Source organism: Anopheles marshallii, chromosome 2 (genome assembly GCF_943734725.1).
Source record: "Anopheles marshallii chromosome 2, idAnoMarsDA_429_01, whole genome shotgun sequence".
Lineage (NCBI taxonomy): Eukaryota > Metazoa > Arthropoda > Insecta > Diptera > Culicidae > Anopheles > Anopheles marshallii.
In genome coordinates this window covers 27,515,292-27,533,776 of record NC_071326.1, presented here as the reverse complement: position 1 = coordinate 27,533,776, position 18,485 = coordinate 27,515,292, and the positions used below count along the sequence as shown (strand labels likewise).

The following is an 18,485-nucleotide window of genomic DNA, read 5'->3' as shown; positions in this document are numbered from 1 at the left end:
TGGCGAGCAGGCTTCGTGTTAATTAGGATCGATTTATGTGGAAATTCTCAACGTAAGCTCAAACCCGTGCTACCTGCGAAGTTGTGTGCACCGAGCGGTGTGTGTGTGTGTGTGTGTGTGCGCGCGCGTGTGTTTGTTGAGTGGCAGTTGGAATTCGAGAAACAGGAGTAGCAGGAAAATCATGATTTTTGGCTACCTCGCGCTGCAGGCGTTCCATTAAAGGTAGATCGTTTCGTCGGGTAATTAAAAACGCGCGCGAACGACTGAAGTGACTGAAATGCGGTGAGCGAAGCACCATACTGTACTGTGTCATCATCCAGCAGACAAGTGTGTGCTCCTGCAGTGTGTGCTCCGTGTTCCAGTGCGAATTCCGCTATCCGACGCCGTGTACAAGACTTGCCGTGAAGTGCGCGAAAGATCTCGATGTTAGTTGGTGGAACAGTGTCGTTACGTCGCGAATACTTTGTGAACTTGGTGCTGCCATCGAGTGATGGCCAGTAATGGGGGGACTCTGCACGGGGTTCCCCAGAGTGTGTCACAGCAGCAGCAGCAGCACATCTGCTCCCAGTGTGGCCTATACTTTGAGAGTGCATCATCGTTGCAGGTGCATCATATGCACTACCATCAGCATGACAGCATGAACCGTTGGGGTTCGCAACAGCAGCCCGTGGTTAGTACAACACTCGGCACGACAGCGGTGGCAACGACAACGACGACCGCGACGATAACAACGAACGGTAGCGCACCATCGTCCACGACGCCAACTTCCTCCGACACGGAGAACAACAACCAGCCCGGTTCGCATACACCGACGCATACGGCCGGTCTGAAACCGGTACCATCACCGCAGCAGCATCAGCAGCAACATCACACGACGATAGCGGCGGCCGCCGACTCGAGTGACAATCAGCCGCCAACGCCACAGCCCACCATAACGGAGCCAGGAACTCCGCAAAGTTACGGTGGTGGTGGTACTCCACCCTACCACGCACAGCAGCAACAGCAGCAAGTGAGTCAACATCCGCATCAGCTTGGGTTGGCCAGCGGGCCACCGGGCAGTGAGATGCATTACCCGAGCTACATCCACCCGGGGTACGATCCGGGCAGTTACTACACCGGCGGACCGGGTACGGGTCTCGATTATGGCAGTGGCGTACTGGGTGGACCACTGCAACCGACGGACTATAAGTCCGGTTCGTCGGTAGTGTCCTCGGCCCGGTACCATCCGTATGGCGGTTCCAGCAGCAATGGCGGCGCACCGGATGGATCTTCCCCGGCAGTGGTCAGCAGCAATGGTGGCAGTTCGGCCGGCATGAGCCCGCAAGTGGTAAGTTCTTCCAATGGAGTTACCGTAGCAGGCAGTGGCAGCGGAGCAACCGCCACTACCGTGACGACCGTCGCTAGCACCACGTCCCAATCGTCCCAGCCGTCACATTCGCCACCGAACGGTACGGGCGGTTCGAACATTCCGCCCACACCTTCGCCGTCGCCGATACAGTGCGAGAAGTGCGGTATGGTGTGCGAGTCCGATGAGGCACTGCACGAGCATGAGGCCACGATACATTCGAACGTGCCTGTACAGTCGGCGCAGGATCAGCAGCAGCAGCGCGTCGATCAGGTCGATCTGCAGGGCGGTGGTGGCAGTGCCAACTGCTACTCGTACGGTGCCGGAGGAACCGGCACGCCCGTGTACCCTGTGAAGGAAGAAGCACCCGCATCGGACATTCTGGATCTCGACTCGCAGAAGATGGTTGGCTACGGGCCGGGTCCGGACGGTGGTTTACTACCCCCGATGAACTCGCTGCATCCACTCCAATCGATGCAGCGGCACCCGATGATGTCGTGGCATGATGCGCACAACTTTATGGGGCCCCCGTCGCTGCCTCCGCCCCACCCATCGCACGGCGGTGGACCGGACATGAAGCATTCGGCCGCCGTAGCAGCGGCAGCCGCGGCCGCCTACTACCATCATCCGATCAAGTCCGAGTACTCGGCAACACCGTCGATAAAGTCGGAGTACCTTGGTGGGGGAGGCGGCGGACATTACGGTGGGACCGGTAGTCCGATTGTGAAGAATGAGTACAGCCTGCCGCCGACATTGCCACCACCGGCCGCAGCGCCACAGCCAACGAACGCCCAAACGATGAAGCAGTACGCGGACGAGATGCACGACAATCAGCTGGCGACCAGTCCGTCCGACTTTCCGAGCACGACCACGCCGCAGGAGAGTGGCTCGCAGTACCGTACGTTCGAGCCGGCCACCTCCTCGCTGCCGGGTACGGCAGGGCCGACGAAGGGCACGGCCTGGAAGTCGAACGAGGCGCGCCGTCCGAAGACGTACAACTGTACCGCGTGCAACAAGTGGTTCACCAGCTCGGGCCATCTGAAGCGACACTACAACACGACGCTGCACAAGAACGCGGTCAAATCGAGCGGCCAGCCGGATCCGGCAACGTTGCCGATCAGCGTGCACCATCATCCGGGGCGCGACCCGAACTACGCCAACAAGGGTCGCCGTGGTGGGGCGGGCAACGGGGCGGGTGCAGGGGCAGGCGGTGGCAGCGGTGGCGGCGGAGGGGCCGGTTCGCAGATCCAGCAGCCTATACAGCAACCGGTACCACCGCCCGATCCGCCGAGAAGCCCCGAGTATGGGGTGGGTCCGGGCGCGCCACAGTACGGTGGTGGGGCGGCGGGGTTTTCAACGGCCGGGACGTCGCCCGGCCATCAGCATCCGGGCAGCCAGGGCCAGGTAGTCAGCTCGAACCAGTCACCGGGGTTTCATCACCCGTACGCCGGCGCGACCAGCGCGAACGGCACCACAGCCAGCTCCACTTCTTCAGCGGTTCCCCCAAACGGGGTAGCAGGTCCCTCCGTCCAAGTCTCCCAACCGAGGGGCCTGCAGATCTACTCGAACAGCAGCAACAGCCACATGGCGGAGCAAATGGAGCAAGCCACCCATACCATTACCACCATCCTCACGCCAACCACCCATCTGCACACCTGCACGGTGGGCATCCCGGGCACCCGGGACATCATCTCCACCAGCACCCGCACGCCCACGGGCACCCACACGCCCCCCACCATGGGCATGGGCTCGCCGCTGCCACCTCCGCAGCAGCAGCAGCCGCCGCAGCAGCAGCTGCCGCTGCCGCCGCCGCCCACCATCAGTTCAATGGAGCCCTACCACCACCCCCACACGCAGCACCACACAATGCACACCATCTCCAATCCTTTAACTATCAGCACCAGCATTCCATCCTTCCAAACCATCCTGCCGGAGGCGCCGAGCTATCACCTTATTATTGGTAATGCGGCCCACCAGTACCCGTCCCAGATGGGGATGGTGTCCGGCGAGGGGACCCACCAGCATGGGTGGGTCGATGGGGGCGATGGGCTGATCGAGTCGACGACGGACGCCCGTAACGGTGCGTTGGGGTTTCCCCGGTGTTCGGGGGGCGCCGAGGTGTATCAGGGCGATACGGCGCCCCCCTTTTCACCTAACGTACCGGACCAGTACCAGCGTCCCAGCAGCAGCGACGGGACGACCACCATCTTGACGAACCTGCACGATCAGCAGCAGCGCGGGCTGCTGCCACACGGCCAGATGATTGTACACAGCGCGATGGGCAGCAAGTACAAGGAGTATGCGCTGCAGCAGCACGACATCGACCCGTACCAGGAGCAGCTGCTGTACCGGGTGGCGACACCTCAGCTGGGTGCTACCGCACCCGCCATTTCCCCGGCGCCCTGCTCCCCGAGCGTCACCTCGACGGATGTTGGGCAGACGCAGCTGCAGGTGCCGCGGGCCGACTCGGCCGGTTCCAACAAATCCGGTGGCAATGGACAGCCGGAGGTGCACCGTTGCATCGAGTGCGACAAGGTGTTCAACAAGGTGTGCTATCTGACGCAGCACAACAAAACGTTCCACTCGGGGGACAAGCCGTACAAGTGTCACCGGTGCGGCAAACGCTTCCCGTGCAACCAATCGTACGAGGAGCATCTGGCGAAGCATGGTGGCGAAAAACCGTTCAAGTGTGAGCAGTGTCCGAAGCAGTTCAACCACAAGACCGACCTGCGGCGCCACATGTGCCTGCACAGCGGTTCCAAGCCGTACGCGTGCGAACAGTGCGGCAAGGGTTTCATCCGGAAGGATCACATGATCAAGCACTCGGAGACGCACCGGAAGAATGCGGCGGCCGGGCAGGAGCGGACGGGCGGTGGGCAGAAGCGCACCGGGAAGGGAGGCATCAAGAAGGGCGGCAAGAAGGACATCGTCGGGATGGTGGACGAATGACGATGGCTGAATCTGCGCTGTCTGACACCGGAGCTGTGAACGGCGGCGGCGATCCCGAGCCACCATCAACTACTAACCGGGTGGGTCGGCGTGTTTCCGTAGTGTGTACATTTTTCGTTCGTTCGGTTCACGAGGCCGGCGTTGTGGGAGGATGCGCGTGTGTATGTGGGTGTGTGTGTGTGTGTGTATGTGGATGTTGTACAGGGGCGCTCGGTTGTAGCGTTGGGCCATAGGATCGGGTGGGAATGAAACAGAAATTCGTAAGTGTATCGTAAGCAAACAGCTGTAGCAAGTAAGTCCAGAAAGGGCGTGAAGAGTTACCTATATCAGTTACATTTAACCGTAACCGGTATCAACCGTCAAACTACCTTGCGTTAAATGTTAATGCCATCGCCAGCAAAACGGGTGCCACGGGGAGTTTATTCCTCTCGATTCCAAATAAAGCAAACAAAATACAAGCAAAGCGTAAGTGACTAGAACAGTACCACGTACCAGCTACCTCAAGCGCATAAAGTGTCAATCGGGACATCTTTATGTTGGTTTTTGTTGCGGTTTGTTTTGTTTAATCAGATAAACATCATCAAACTGCACGCAAAGATGCGCCATTTCCCGGCTCAGATTGCCAATCAGTAGGATGTTTTCGCTTTTAGTTAAATTGTAACCAAGATTAGTGAGAACCGGTACTTGTGCACGCAACAAGTACAGCAGTTTTAAACTCAGGCACACAGCACTACGGGGCGTTGTCTTTTTTAACGCTCGCGAAGTGTGATCAGCAGTCCGTCGACATCGTCTGACATTCAGGATTCCTCAAAACGCACGGAACCTTCCGGTTCCGGTGCATTGAAAACGATTCTACCTCAACAAGAGCATGCATTTTTACGATCCATCTCCAAAATCCGACTAATGTACAACTGTGTGGATCGGTTGGAGGTCGCCGTTCGGGCGAAAACAGATGGTTTATTTTGTCTCCAATCAGTTCCTGTCTCCTGGTGGAGAGCTACCTATATATACATATATAAATATACATATATTTTACCAATAGAGGGGATGAAATCAACTAACATAAAACCCTGGTGGCAGAGCTAGAGTTACCGAGAGATAGCTGCGAGGTGAGCTACTGATGGCGAACCCTTTTACGATATATTTATTACTGTACTGTGAGGTGCCGGGTTTCGCAGCCCGGGAACCCATCTAGGACGATGTATTATGTATTAGCATAGATGTGACATACACTTTGAGACATTCAGAACATTTTAAAGCAATAAAAGAATCTACTGATGTGTACGCGTAGTGTACGTATTCTTCGTTCGGACGTTTTTGGTACCGGGTTCCAGTTTTGATCGAATTCCATGTGGTAGTAATTGTAGCAAAATGAGCTCGGAACGGATCGTTTGTGTAATATAGTATAGTGTAAACTACCTAGAGATGAATGTAAGTTTGCCAGCAGGCACCTCTCCTTCCCTTCTTCTTCCGGTTCCATCTCGTCCAAAAAAAAAGAAAAGCCCTGCACCTGTGGGAAAGTGAGCAGAGAATCAATCAATGAGAAAACGACAGACAAAATACCTACAATCACGTACCTAATCTGCAATAAGCATGTACAAAGCGCAGGAAGCGTGGGATAAATACAAATGGGAGACAAACAAGATCTTATAGAATCCACTCCTCGCTGCGTATCATGTCTGTACCGCGTGCGAGCAAGTGTTGGATGTGAGTGTAGTCTTTTTTTTTTTTGGTGGAATCTTTCGAAGCGCGTCAAATTTTGACAACATCAGTAGGAACAAACCAACTTACTAAACGATAATACTCTACATAAGTCACGTGAAAGCGCGAAACACGCTCATAAACTGACAGTAGAAAGAGAGCAATCCTCATCTCATCTAATAGAATAGAGTACGAAGAAATAACGAATGTACAAATGAACGATAATGGTGCAGCAAGTAGGTAAGCAGGAGACAAAGAAACATGCAAGAGAAATCAATGAAGCAAGAATACAAGAAATCAAATAAACAACATGTACGCGATATTCGAAGCATATTTTCCTGACACGGTTGGAAGCAGTTGACAGCGAAAGCGAAAGTAATTCGTGACGATGGTACAAAACTCTGTAGTAGAAAAGCGAAGGAACAGTCAGGGGAATGCCAAACGTAGGATGGGATCGTATATCAAACCAGAAATCATAGCACAAAACAAGACGATATCAACAAGCTATTAGTGTGTGGCACAATTTAATCATCGAACTTACAGGCAGGAAGGACCGTGCCGTGTGTTGTGTGACGACACGAGTCCACGCAATACGGCAATACATATGGGCGCAACTCCCTGCCCTGCAGATCGTTCGCGCGTGTGCGTTAGGTTTTATTCGAAAAGTGATTGTGTGTACTTTGCGTCAGGGGCGTATGGTTGTGTTTAGATTAATTAATGGTCCGCCAGGTGGATTCGGTGGAACCGTAAACAAAGTCACCCGTACATTAAGCGCCGTGAGTTACCAAGCGTTTCGATCGATCGACGGTTGATCGATTCGGCCAAACGTAATGCTACTATTAGTTGTCAACGTTCCTAGAGACACGCAGCCACATCGGGTTTTGCAACTTTGGCCCGGCACGGCAAAAGTAGCGTCCCGGTTCCGGCGGGGTTTTGTTTGTGTGCGTTCGTTTCATTCCGTTGCAGTCGCGTTCGGTTTGTCTGGTTAATGGCATTTTGGGCCGATAATGGGGCAGGGGCCGTTTTGGAGATGGTATCGCGCCAAAAAACCCGTTAGCCATAGCGTGGTGTGGTGTGGCCGAAGTACACTAATTAGTCTACCACTGGCTCGGAGACGGGAGACGTGATCGAGCCGGAGCCGTCGACGTTTGCATCTGCTCCATCTGTGTGACGTTGACGCGCTTAAGGTCAAGGCTTCAGGAATGCAGGCTCGTTAAGCCAAAATCGGTTTTAGTTGGTTTCGCTCACTGTTGTGTTCGGCCCGCGTCTGCCTGCACCAGGGCCAGAATCGGAAGAAAAGGAAACAGAAATAACTCAAAACTCGTGTACAATGACAGTCTCAAAGGGAGAGTTTCTAGAGAGGGGAGGGTGGAAAAAAACAAAAACAGTAAATGGAAACTTTGCAGCCAAATCTGAACCTCAGGGATACACGTAGAATTTAATGTTAGCATGTATTTTAGAGTCTACAGAACGGTGCGTCCCGTGGAATCAATGTTTCAGAAACGGGAACGAAAATCACTAACGACTATCATAAAACAAATCTTACGATTCGGTAACATATCTTGCCAAATATGGGTTTTTTTTTAAGTTTACCGATAGATTATTTAGAATACTGGAGATCTGTGAGATCCGCCACGAACTCTTCCATTCGGTAGAAGCCTCAACACGGTTCAGTTAGCTTAACCCACTTAAGTCGCAATTTTAAACATGAAGTTTAATTTGTTTTCAATTTTATCTGTTTTGCCTTTATTTTATGACGCATTTTATGCGCACGTTAACAACGGTTCGTTTTCGTAGCGAAATACACTTCATGATAAGCGTTGAACGACAACATTCCTACTCTAAGTTTAGCTCACACTCACAGAAGCGCAGACAGTGAAGAAGGAGCGGAGGGAGAAGAGTACTCAACTAGTTACCATAGTTACCAAATGTTATCCATGAGTTGGGCAGAAGTTCACGTAACAATACAGGAAGACATGTGAAAACCAAGATACAAACATACTTCATATGCTCAATCGGTAAATAAGTTTGTTATGTAGCAAAAAAAAAAGAAGGAAAAGGAGTGCAACCAGAACTTAAAGCAAACACATGCGTATATACGAAATATATGAAACAAAACCGAGGTAAGGAAGAAATAAAAGAAACTTAACAAATGTGTGTAGTATAGGAGGATAGGAATGAAGGTGTATAGAGTGTGTGGAACAGATAAGAAAAATTATAAATCTTACAAAACTATAAAGAAAAGGACAAACTTACAAACAAAGAATGAATTAATTGAATGCATCTCAAGAGATAGATATTAAGTGGTTAAAAACAGTACATGAAATGAAAGAGAGTAAGCAAACAATTGAAACTTGTACAAAAACAAACAAAACAAAACAAACAAACCCAAACGGAAAGAATCATCAAACCCCGATACGTGCAACCGATTATCAATATTGTTTAAAACAATCGTTCCATATCAGTGAGGTCATTAAGCTCAATATCAAGAGTTTTTCATGTTTTGCAATAAACGTGCGTATAAAACAGAAGAAAAAAAAACATACACATGTAGGTAAGGTAGAAGCAAACATATCCCGTACCCGTGCGAAGTGATTGGAACAGCACCGGCAAAAGAGAGAGAAAGATGTGGTAGAACAAAATCAGGAACAAGACGAATGGGTTGTGGAACAAGCCAACATTTATAGCAAAAGAAGAGGAAGTTAAAACATAGTGAAATTGCGTGGGATGAAGTTGTAGTCTTTATTTTGGTTTTAATAATTTGAACGTTTTTACGAAACCATCAATACCTGTCAGTATTAAAATTAGCTTGAATGGAAGTGTTATTCTACATTTCCATTGCCCAAAATTGGCTCGAAGGGAAGAAAGTTGAGCGAGTGAGATAGGGAAGAAAGAGAATCGTCCTCATTACACGATATATCACGGAAACAGTCCGACCCGGTGCTTTAGTTTAAGAGGCCACTTTGGTTTGTTTTTAAAGTAATCCTTAAGTTATATGGCTCCGTATTGTTACAAGTGTTTCCGATGTATCTTATATGTTTACCAACTTTTAAGAGACCAACGTAGCGCTTGGCTAGTTGGCGGAAGGAATGAATTACGCTGCCATATATTACTACTACTACTACTACTACTACTTCTACTATTACTTATCACAACCATGTTGAGTTTCATTTGCCATAGTATACACACGCACACACTGCAATAAGATAGACACAGTTAATGGAAGCTCTTTTCAAGATGGTAGTTAATAAACCACATGTTGCCATTTAGTTGTCAGTTGTTAGCTTTTAGTTGTAATGTATATTGCCACCATGTTTATTATTATTATTACTATAGAAACGGAAGAAAATAGTATAAATGCAAAATTCAATCTCAGGTGTACGAAATGCTTATTCTACGAGCATATATATATATAAATGAAGAGTACAATGTAATGGCAGGGCATAGAACAAATCATAACGAAGGGGATGAAGTATGAATTTTAAGTGCAAACACAACATACAAACATAAAACGAAAATAAAAAAAGTTCATCTGCAAATGTGTAATGAATGGTACTGTAACGAAACTATGAAACAAAAACACAGACACCCGCATGAATACATACGAAACACGTAAAACAAACAAAAAATTAACCAAAATGGTTACAAGTGTATGGAAAATGGAATAAAGCAAAAATGATAAAAAATGTATGTGAAAATTGATGTTTGTTTGATTGGCGTGGGTGTGGATTTAATTTGATGACAAATGGTAATGAATGGATTGAAGTATTGTTGGGCATGGCGATCAAGGGATTGAATTTACTGGTTGGAGTTATCGTATTTCCTCGTTCGTAAATTTTACTTCTTGGTATATGTTTTACAGGAATCTCATGGAAGTTGCATATGAAGGTATTGGAAAAGTGCACTCACAGCAAAACAATGGCTTTTTGAAATTTTTACGTAGAAAACCCTGAACGCATCATCAACCATTGAAGCAAATTTGGTGTAAAGAGTTTGCTGTACACTCGTTCAGCCTCTATTCTAAGAAGGATAAGGAGGGCCTTTGGTGGGAGCAGTACAGAATACACTACTATGAGTAGGTTCAGTACCTTCATATGCTTAATCGGTAAATAAGTTCAACCTGACTAACTTTGTAGTTCCGTGTTGATAAAGTCTTGAAATGATAGGTGAAAAACAGTTGCAATACGATAATCGGTTAGTAGCGATCAATAACCAAATCGCGCTTTTCGACATCCTCTTACTATTGATCTTAATATTATTATTAATATATTAATTAATAATAATTAATTATATTAATATTTTTATTTATAAAACATGGTCAGGTGGTATTGCTTAAATCTGTTGGAATCTTAACCTAAGGTACAATTCAAATAAGGTAGGAGACATTTACTTCTCCAAATAATGAAAGCGCTCCTTGTCCCGGGTGTATTCGGCCAAGCATGCTAATTGTTTTACAAAATAAAATTAATACTATTTAAAAAAAACTTGCAAAAAAAATTCTTGCTTTTTTTAACTTTTGACATTTCATACAATTTTAAAACCGTGCTGATTAGTGTTACGAGTATATTTGCGGAAAAAAGTGGATTATATTCGTTGCCTCACGGTGGCTCAACTACTCGAATTGTGCTCTAAAATCTGTATAGCTTTAACCTCAAGTTGATTATGGCTTGTTCTAAGAAACGAGGATTGCACCGAAGAGGGTTGCATTTTGCACGTATCCAACCACTGCAAAAGAGAAAATGTGAAAGTGTGTTTGGGAAAGAAATCGGGCCAATATCGTTTCGCCCAGGCCCGGGTCCGGGATGATTGTCCCGTAAGGTGACGAAGACCGAAATTCCCTTAACGCTTGGTAAGACAAAAACTAGCGAAGAAGCAGAAGGAAATATATTACACTACCGGTTGCGAAATATTGTGTGCACCCTTCACACGAACCCAAGAAATAGGGTCAAAAGGGTTAGATGAGTCTTTACTGCTTTTTTTTTTCGTAGCTGGTCCCTTCTTCTTCTGGCTGTTACAGATCTGTGCGCTTCGGTAAAGGAAGTAGCAAAAAAGGAGCAGCATCCAGACGAGGTAAATGAGGGCATTCCCCGATTTGTCCCTGTACAGGAGGAGACACCCCTTAGGTGTGTGTGTGTGTGTTGTATGTTGATATTCTAGCAAAAGTTTTGCCATCCGTAGGGCGACCCGGGAGAAAGCGTAAATTTAAGACAGCGCTAGAGGGGTGCGCTAAAAACTAAAGCGGAACCTTTTCGGGTGGAATTTCGGCAGCATTAAAGAAGAGAAATCAGATCACACAGCATCGCACCAGACAGTGGGGGGCAGGGAAGGGATGGTGGTGGTGGTGGTGGTGCGGAAAGGATGAAGGATTTTCCCTCCTTGGCTGGGTGTGTGTGTGTGTGTGTGAATGAATGGGAAGTAAACAGTGGCCCGTAACGTTACACTATGCGGTGGTCCCAGCTGGGATGGCTGCCGGTTTTTATGTTCGGATGAGCAAACATTTCTGTACAGACGAATCCTGGAAGGATGAAGGAATTCAAGGACAAGGTGAAATGAAAGCGGTACGATTGCGGTTTAGGATGCTGCTGCTCCGGGATGCTTCTTGCGCTTCATGCAGCCCGTTGCTGCAGCTTCCGTAGGAATCTTGTTTGCTGAATCATCCTGTCGCTACCTCAACCGGTGGCGGTGTGCCGTGTTCGATCGGAAGTGGTTCGACCCGTTGGTTGATTTGCTGTTCTCATTTTCTTCCTCTTTCATAATGGTGGTTTTCGATTGTGTTGCACGTTGAGCCACGATCCGGGACGAATGTGTCGAATGTAGCACCCTGTCCTGTGGACGCGTTTGGGGCAACCAGCTGAAGAACGGTTCCCGAAACAATAACGATCGTCAGAGGAACGAACGAAAGAGGAAAGTCATCGGATGCATTGCTATTGTAACAGTAAAGCTTGCATGTGAAAAAGACGCTAGGGAACGACCAGTAAGAAGATGAAACGTAAAATTCCCATGAACTTTACGCCGTAAGGAGTCAGGGATACGATCACGGTTGGTTGTACAGGAGAGTTCACACTCTAGCACACACCGCTCGCGAGGCTCTTGATTACACTTTCCCTCATAAGAAAAGCAAAACAATGTTCACCACCAACGAACACTTCCTTCCTTTGGTTTGATAAAACTTAATTATTTATCAAAAAATCACAACGCACACAGGAAATTCATCTCCGAACAGCGCGATAATGAGCGTTTTATTTAAATCATCATCATCAGTTTTGTTTCCAGTTGGCCGTTGCTGCTGCTGCCATCTGCTTTCCCATTCGAACTGTGAATTTTTATGCTAATTGCAGGCCGCCATTTGATTGCCGAACTCGGAGCGGAAGTTCCGATTGCCCGGTTGGTCCCGATTTACGGGATTTTTATACCCGCAGCGAGTGAAGTGTCACTGCAAACGCCAGCCACGAGTGAAAAGTGAATGGAGGCGGAAATGCTGTCACACGGAGGTTCGTTCATACCGCCGGCTCAAGTCTTTCGATTTTTCAACGGATTTTTCGAACCATACGAGTTTGTTGTGGTTGTTGGTTTTTTGTTTTGTTTGCCCCTCTCTTATATTTATTGCGCTTGTTTGTCGATAATGCTTGTGATAAGGTCCGCACGGCGGCAGCTGGATTAGGTGGAAATCGATCGACGTTACTCGGTGATGGTGAAATTATGCACAATCTGTGAACAGCTGCAAAAGAAACAAACAGGTCCAAAATTTGGTTGATTGGAAGAAACATCCTTCCGGCGGTGTGTTTATGTGTGTGTGTGTGTAGGGGGGGATTGTTTTTTTGTTTGTTTCATCTGTGGAGAAATTTCCCTACCATGTGCTTTCCTGCTTTGGTCATCACAATGTAGGATATTACTTACTCGCACACACGTGAACTCAGCGGGACGTGAGCATACCGTAATGTAAATAATAATTGGCAAGCACTGTCCTAATGAAATTGACCTCGCGCACCAAGCAGCAGTGCCTAAACAAATAGCGCTTGCGATGAACGCACTCAAACAAGCCTGCGGGTAGTGGGAAAGAATCCCCGTTTCGATGATACGTTCAATTGGGATGGCAAATCAATAAAGGAAATACCTTTAATAGGGAGATGCTACCGCCATTGTTTCGTTTGGACCATCAGAAATAACATTACTGAAGATTGATGCGCTGTGTGTTTTGATATGTTTTGACGTACTGGAGCGTGGACAATGTATTTCATATTCCGTACGGTGTGGTATTAGAATGATAAGAATTAATTTTTATATTGAATCCTCATCATTCGCTCACAGAAGCACCAAGTTCATGAATAAAACATTCATTATCGTTTCTCATTCAAAAGTTCGCACACGTTTGCTCTTGAGCACCAGTTAGCATTTAATCCTGTTTACTGGCAAGGATTACGATAGAGCGCCTTATTAAATAACGATAAAGTATTGGAACGAGTAAGATATGCAAATACAGTTTTATTTCATCATTATTGGCAGCTTAATAAGCCCGACCATGGTTTGCAGTGAACGAAATCGATTCGGAATGAGACGAAAACCGATGGTACGATAGAATATCAATCCGATGAAGATTTACGCATTAACATCACATTAATCAGCTTAGCCTCGAAATTGTGCCGTGAGCAAGTAATAGTTGTGACAAAATGTGATTTGTACGCACCGCAGATGAAATGTGCCCCCTTTCTCCTGCTGGTAATTAAATACCATTTAGATGTGTTGTCATATCAGCCAGCGAAGAAGATGGTAGAGATTTCACCGGATGGTCTTTAAAATCTATCGATCGGTGTATCGAAGCTTCCGGTCGCAGACCCTCCATTCCATAAGGCTACGGTTATTTGTTTTTTTTTCTTCTTCTGTTTCTACTATTTTTGGAACCGGCGATAGTAACCCGCGCCGGAGTGTGGAGAGTGAGAGAGACACACACGATAAAAATACGCAACACGAGGCAATTTAATAACCACATTCGATCGTATCGTTGGAAACATTAATATTTAACCGAAATAATAACCATCCACAGAATCGAAGGTTGGGCTGGCGGAGCAACCGATGGTGCGTGCGGAGGAAAAGCGGGAACCGGGTAGGTTCCGAGACAGTAGGGTGGACGATTAAATGCGAACGCGGCACAAGTTGGCGCTTGCGTTTTGATTTGTGATTGCCACGAAAATTGACCACCATCAGATGGAGCGGGCTGCCCCGGATGGGGAGGGTGTGAATGGGAGAAGTGGAAGAGCGAAAAGGGTCTTCATCGCCACCGCATCGTCGCACCGCACGAACAGATGGGGTGTTATTAATGTCTATCTTCTCTAGCGCATGATATGTTGTCTGAAGTGACAGCACAGTGGGCATTTCCGCGTTGGTTTCAGAGGGAATGCTTTATGGATATTGTTACCTTTATTGTGCGGGTTTATCTGACTGTCTGCATTTTGAATAAGGAACTAAAGGCACCAAAGTATGTTGCTGATTTTAATTTAACATATTTGCGGTACGCTTCTTAGACTTGACGAAATGACGAAATCTTTTTAGTCGACATCTTTTTTATTATTCAAAAGGAACGGCCAGGGCGTATTGCTTATAACTCAAGGTAACTTAATCTGATGTACAGTTCACATTCGTCTTGGATTCATGCCTAACTCCGGTGGTTTGGTCATGTCATGAGAATAATACTGAACTTCCCAGCTCGTAAAATCCTTTTAGGTCGAGGACATGCCCGAGTACAAGCAATAGTAGGACTTCAGTTATGATGGATGTAGTAATACATAATTTAATAACATGGACGTTTATCCTCAAGAACTGCATTTATTTTAAGTTTGGTCCTTATGCAATTCTTAAAGCCCATTACATAGCATAGCTCATCATTAGAAGACCTTATTCTATTAAATGTATTCATTTAAATCTTCCCGATTCCGTCGCCCAATTTTAATCCCTCCCAATATCCCATAGTGCCGCTGTGCTATTGCGAAGATTTTCATAAATGCTCATCAGACTATTCATTCCCGGCGTTTTCGCGGTTCGTCCAACCCTCCGCCACCGATTGCAAGGAAGTAAAGTGGAAGATATCCACTCATCACGTGCGTTTGTTGCCTTTTCAATCGTGTGTATGTTGCCCGTCGGCAGCATAAACGCACATAATCATAACACTACGCCAGGGGTTTTTTTTGTTGTTGTCGGAAACCTAGACACCGCGATCGACAAGATGTTGACGGCAGAAGAAGTGAGAAGAAAGACGGCTACAATAATAAAACCAAGAGCAAAAAAAAAGGTCCCAAATCTACTCCGCTAGACAGATATGTTCGTGATAAATCATCAAAACGCGACCAACCGAGCGCGCTGGGTAATCGTTGGTGATATATACCGCTGGGATGGTTCCCTATGAGCGCTAGCAGAATGGACAGCAAATGCCTCACCATGGGCCGGGAGACGCACCACCGAACCACCGGGAGGGAAATAAAGATAAATAAAATAATACCACGAATTATAAATAGGTAGGTGGAGCTTTTCTATGCGCTTTTCGGCTATTTCCCGTTCCACCTTGTCAAACTGTCGTGGTTTTGTTTTCGCTTTGGTTGGTTTCGTGGCCGATAGTTCAATTCGACCGTCAAGCGGCCGCTTTATCAAGCCGCCAGCGCAACGTATCGATATGAAGACTGTGGGAAAATTGGCTGCATAGATTGAGACCCATAAAACTGGGGTGGAATTAAAATAGGAGGCAAAAAAGGGATTTTTGCCAATTTGCCAATTTTTTCGAATCAACCGAAAGAAAGCCAATGGAAGAGTTGGATGGAAAATAAAAGATCTTTTTATTGTAGGTGGAGAACTGTGCTGCTAATTTAAAAAAAAGTTCGCTGTTCTAGCCGTATTGCTGTAAAAATTAAATGGATAGATGCTACCCAACGGGAAGATACTGAATGCATATTCTACACCGTGAGTAATATTTCTCGACTCCATCCAGGCACGGTATGGTCATGGCCATTTGTTACGTTACGTTGCGTGGTATAAATTATTACAAGCCAGCTCATCTGCTGTACCATTAATCGTTACATGTGCAATATGTACTAGGAAGTAAATAATAAAAAAAACAATCGAGAAAAACACATTAGCGGAAGTCCTGGTACATAAATTTGCAATCGATATGCTCGACATCAAACGACACAGCAGCTTGAAGCAATAAAAAGGCACTGTTTTATGTGCAATCTTTGTGCCGGAACAATACCGGTGGATGATTAAACATTTATCGTACGACATTTGGTCGATCGGATGCTTGCTTTGGGTCCGTAAGAATATTCGTGAACCTTATTTATGATCCTTTCATTCCGTAGTGGTAGTAGGCCATGATATCCAACGGCAGATAGCTAACTGGTTAGGTAATACGCTAATGGAGTAAGGATAGGGTGTAACGTTTTTGCTTTTGCCGAAAGCTCAAAGCAATCCATGAAGTTCCTTGTGACGTGAGCGGAACCATATTTGCCCCTGGTTTATTCGTTATTGGGGCCAGTTTTCATTGCGGAACACAATGATGAAGATAGCGATTTTGATGATGCACATTATTAGCGTTTGTTTCGGGCAGTACCAGTGGACCATTTTCGAGCAGGAACATGTGAATCTTTGCAACGAAGGTTCCAGCTGTGGTGGACGCGTGCATACGATGTGTTACAAGGTTGGTAAGCTGCGGTTCGACGTGGAAGTCTGTTATGTACAGCAGGGAGTTTGTTTCCCCTCCATCTTCCAGCCAAACGAAACACATCCGAGATGCGAGAAATTTGCACCAATCCACCTGGGACAGGATAGCATCAAGAGCTTTATGATGGGACACAATGGGCTGAGGAATAAGGTCGCAACGGACCCACGACAACCTGCTGCAAATATGCAGTTTTTGGTGAGGAATGGATTGAAGGACGTGTCGTCGTATTTTGTTTTGCTTTCTGCGATTGACAATCTTCAACGCTCTTTTTTGCAGCACTGGGACAGGGATCTTCAGACCATGGCGGAACGCTGGGTACGGCAGTGTATCGTCGGGTATGATGAGTGTGATTTCATCGGTAAGTAACATATGCCTTTGTGTGGCTTTTCGCTTTCGATGGTCTTGGGACATGGGACTCATCACACCCGACCAAAACTTTGTGTCACCCTTCGGCGGTTAAAAGGTAACCCCTCCTATCCGGTCGGGCAGAATGTTTTCTTTCATCCCAAACCGATACTGAGACACTGGGAAGCGCTCGCACTGAGTACGTGGTTCAACGAGAAGGACAAGCTGGGCAACAACCTGTCCATCGGTAGCTTGCAGCGTGCCGGGTACGTCCGTTGGCACGCGCCACATCCCATGTGCCTTTCGTTTGTTGACTTTTCACCATTGCATCTCGTTGGCGTTCAAGGGTGTCAAACTACACGCAACTTATCTGGGCCCGTACCGAGTTTGTGGGTTGCGGTGCGGCCACCATGTACGGAGGACATCTGATCGTTTGCTACTACTATCCCAGGGGCAACATAATCGGGCAGCCGGTATATACGGTCGGGCGCGGTGCGTGTACCGGGTGCCCACAGGAGCGTGCGTCCTGTTCGCATGTGTTTCGCGGGCTTTGTGGAATTGGTAAGTTTCCGGTGGGAAGGGAAAGAGATATATGGCACGTTGCATGGCTTGCGGATTCATTGCAGACGATAAACATTCCGCTGGACACAGACAAACTGGGTACATGGTGAATTCAACGCTTCCAATGATGTTGTTGGTAATATCAACATTCGTGAATAATTTCCATTGAAGTAGCGCCGTGAGGAGTGTGTACGCGGAACAAAATGGACATTACAGGAGCACCCAATAACGCAGGATTAAACAAACCCGAAGCAACCTTATGTGCATGCAAACTCGCATACAAACGCGCCACAAATCAGCGAGCACGAAGAACGCCAACTTGGCGAGTTAATTAAATGAAGCAGGCAAAAAGAAACTCAACACCGGAATGAAGTTATAAAAAAGTCATTAAGTTGACACGTTCACAATCTGCAATCCGCGATATGCGTGTGTGTGTGTGTGTGTGGCTGCGAAAACCTGCGAACGCAACGTAAAGGGGGCGGTGGGTTGAATAAGTTTGCCGCGTTTCGACTGCTGCTCATTAGAACCGGGGCCCGTGCGGTGTTTGTTCGCGGCTTCTCACGACCACACCGTTCTGGCCGGGTGGGGTGGGCGCATTGGGCCTGATGGGAAACGGTTTGTTTTACGAGTAATCCCTTGCTGTTCTCGTGCGCGTGTTTGTCTGGCAGTATGGAATTGTTCCGAGGGGCGATAAAGGTGGCGATAATTAATATGAGGTAATTTATACCAAATCTAAACGTTTCCATTCGGTGGTTTGTTTGCGTGGCGAGGTCTCTCGTAATCTTCTCAATGGCTCATTTCAATCATCACATCGAACAGGCGCAGGAAGGTGATGCTCCGATCGACTGAAGTTGCGAGAAGTTGATTGCAAAATTAGTAACA

The 18,485-nt window shown here is 47.3% G+C and overlaps 2 protein-coding genes across 2 annotated transcripts; both read left to right on the top strand.

Moving 5' to 3' along the window:
- Positions 1 to 490: 490 nt before the first annotated feature.
- On the top strand, positions 491 to 4,294 carry LOC128707872 (trithorax group protein osa). Its single transcript, XM_053802831.1, has one exon. It carries the CDS (start codon positions 491 to 493, stop codon positions 4,292 to 4,294), a length of 3,804 nt encoding a protein of 1,267 aa, XP_053658806.1.
- Positions 4,295 to 4,296: 2 nt separating this feature from the next.
- LOC128717798 (venom allergen 5-like) lies at positions 4,297 to 17,772 on the top strand. The gene is made up of 7 exons (XM_053811475.1): positions 4,297 to 4,374; positions 16,512 to 16,673; positions 16,746 to 16,892; positions 16,974 to 17,055; positions 17,161 to 17,308; positions 17,389 to 17,603; positions 17,669 to 17,772. Exons 1-7 carry the CDS (start codon positions 4,297 to 4,299, stop codon positions 17,770 to 17,772), a joined length of 936 nt encoding a protein of 311 aa, XP_053667450.1.
- Positions 17,773 to 18,485: the final 713 nt, after the last annotated feature.